At 51.7% G+C, this 1519-nt stretch overlaps 1 protein-coding gene and 1 non-coding gene across 2 annotated transcripts; one reads left to right on the forward strand and one right to left on the reverse strand.

The window, feature by feature from the left end:
• Positions 1-148: 148 nt before the first annotated feature.
• On the forward strand, positions 149-1048 carry Pmar_PMAR005568 (serine/threonine protein kinase, putative; the record flags this gene model as incomplete). The annotated part of the gene is made up of 6 exons (XM_002785370.1): positions 149-246; positions 288-386; positions 436-581; positions 626-765; positions 902-917; positions 968-1048. Coding segments are annotated over 6 exons (580 nt in total), but the record flags the coding sequence as incomplete, so codon positions are not given.
• A 120-nt stretch (positions 1049-1168) lies between these two features.
• On the reverse strand, positions 1169-1240 carry Pmar_PMAR005569. Its single transcript has one exon. It is a non-coding gene; the product is annotated as a tRNA-Trp (tRNA).
• Between the last annotated feature and the right edge of the window lie 279 nt (positions 1241-1519).

Genomic DNA, 1519 nt, shown 5'->3' on the forward strand with positions numbered 1-1519 from the left:
AGGACACACAGCTCGTCCGCCCCCATTGGTACGAACAGACACCGTGAAGACAGATGATGATGATTTTCATGCTGATGCGGCCGATGCTCACCGCAGTGCTGTTGGTAGTGTCCCTCTGCTGTGTGATGAGTCTCAGTGTATATGGTAGGGTCTCTATCTCGGAGCAGCAGTAGTGCCGTGGCTGGGAAGAAGCAAGTCGGTGGGTATATATTGGACCAAAGGATAGGCAGGGGGAGCTATGCCCAGGTATGAGCAGCCGTTCTGAGGGAAGCGACACTGCTTGCTAGGTCTGGCGGGGACATATGATATCTCATCCGGATAAGTTAGTGGCAGTGAAGGTTATCAATAGAGGTACAGTGCAGGAGACAAGTCAGTTGAGGCAGGAGGTGGGTCTAGAGTTGCATCACAGAGGCTCGGGTCATGGGTCACCTTCAGGTCAGCGCTCTCAGGAAGCTGCGGCATGAGAATATTGTGCGTTTCATAGACCTTCGTAAATCCCAAGGACACTTCTACTTGGTGCTTGAATACTGTGAGGGTGGGGATTTGGCCCAGTTCATGCAGGCTAGAGGAGGCAAGCTTGAGTAGGCTCTGCTGTTCTACAACAATGGTGTACTCCATCGTACAGGCCATCACTAGCCCGTCGGTTCTTCGCACAGATCTGCTCTGGCTTATCGTCTCTCCATCTACAACCATCACCACTCATACACAGGGACATCAAGCCGCAGAATGTGCTGCTTTCATATAGCTATCTCTCCTCGGCCGAAAGTGAGCCGGCGTCCGTCGCGGCGTCACACCGAAAGAGAGGGAATTCCTCCGTGACTCCGATCAGGCTCGCCGGCGAGCTCAATTTCTTCTGGTCCAAGTGCGATAAGTGATGAGATGTACATCCTCAAGTTGGCAGACTTTGGCTTTGCAAGGTATGTTTCTATCATTCAACAACGGTCGTAAGCTCGCATTGTTATTACAGGTCGCTGCAGCCAACTGACATGGCGGCCACTGTGTGTGGCAGCCCGATGTATATGGCACCAGAAATACTTAGACATGAACGGTGAGAGACGTCGGACTACTCGGAATGGTGCTCCGCGTAGTTCGAGAGTTCGATCTGCATCCCAAAAGGGTTGATGATGCATCCAAAAGCAATTTTGTGAAAAACGATTCTGTGCAAAAATGACCCCGGCCCGATTCGAACGGACAACCTTCTGATCTGGAGTCAGATGCGCTACCGTTGCGCCACAGGGCCTGATGCTGGTTTATGTCCCACAGTAATGTCCCTCACCCCATAGATACGATTATCGTGCTGACCTCTGGTCTATAGCCTGTATTTTGTATGAGATGCTCCACGGGTATCCACCATATCCAGGCGCTCAGAGTACTATTGAATTGTTGAAGCGCATCGAGAGCGGTCCGCCAATCACGTATGGGGACGTTTGCTCGGCCTCATGCCTTGACCTGCTGAAACGAGTGTTGGTCAAAGATCCAGAGCGCAGATGGAGGCTGAGCTCTTCTATAAGCATCCATA

The sequence above is a fragment of the Perkinsus marinus genome (assembly GCF_000006405.1).
Source record: "Perkinsus marinus ATCC 50983 genomic scaffold scf_1104296932856, whole genome shotgun sequence".
Lineage (NCBI taxonomy): Eukaryota > Perkinsozoa > Perkinsida > Perkinsidae > Perkinsus > Perkinsus marinus.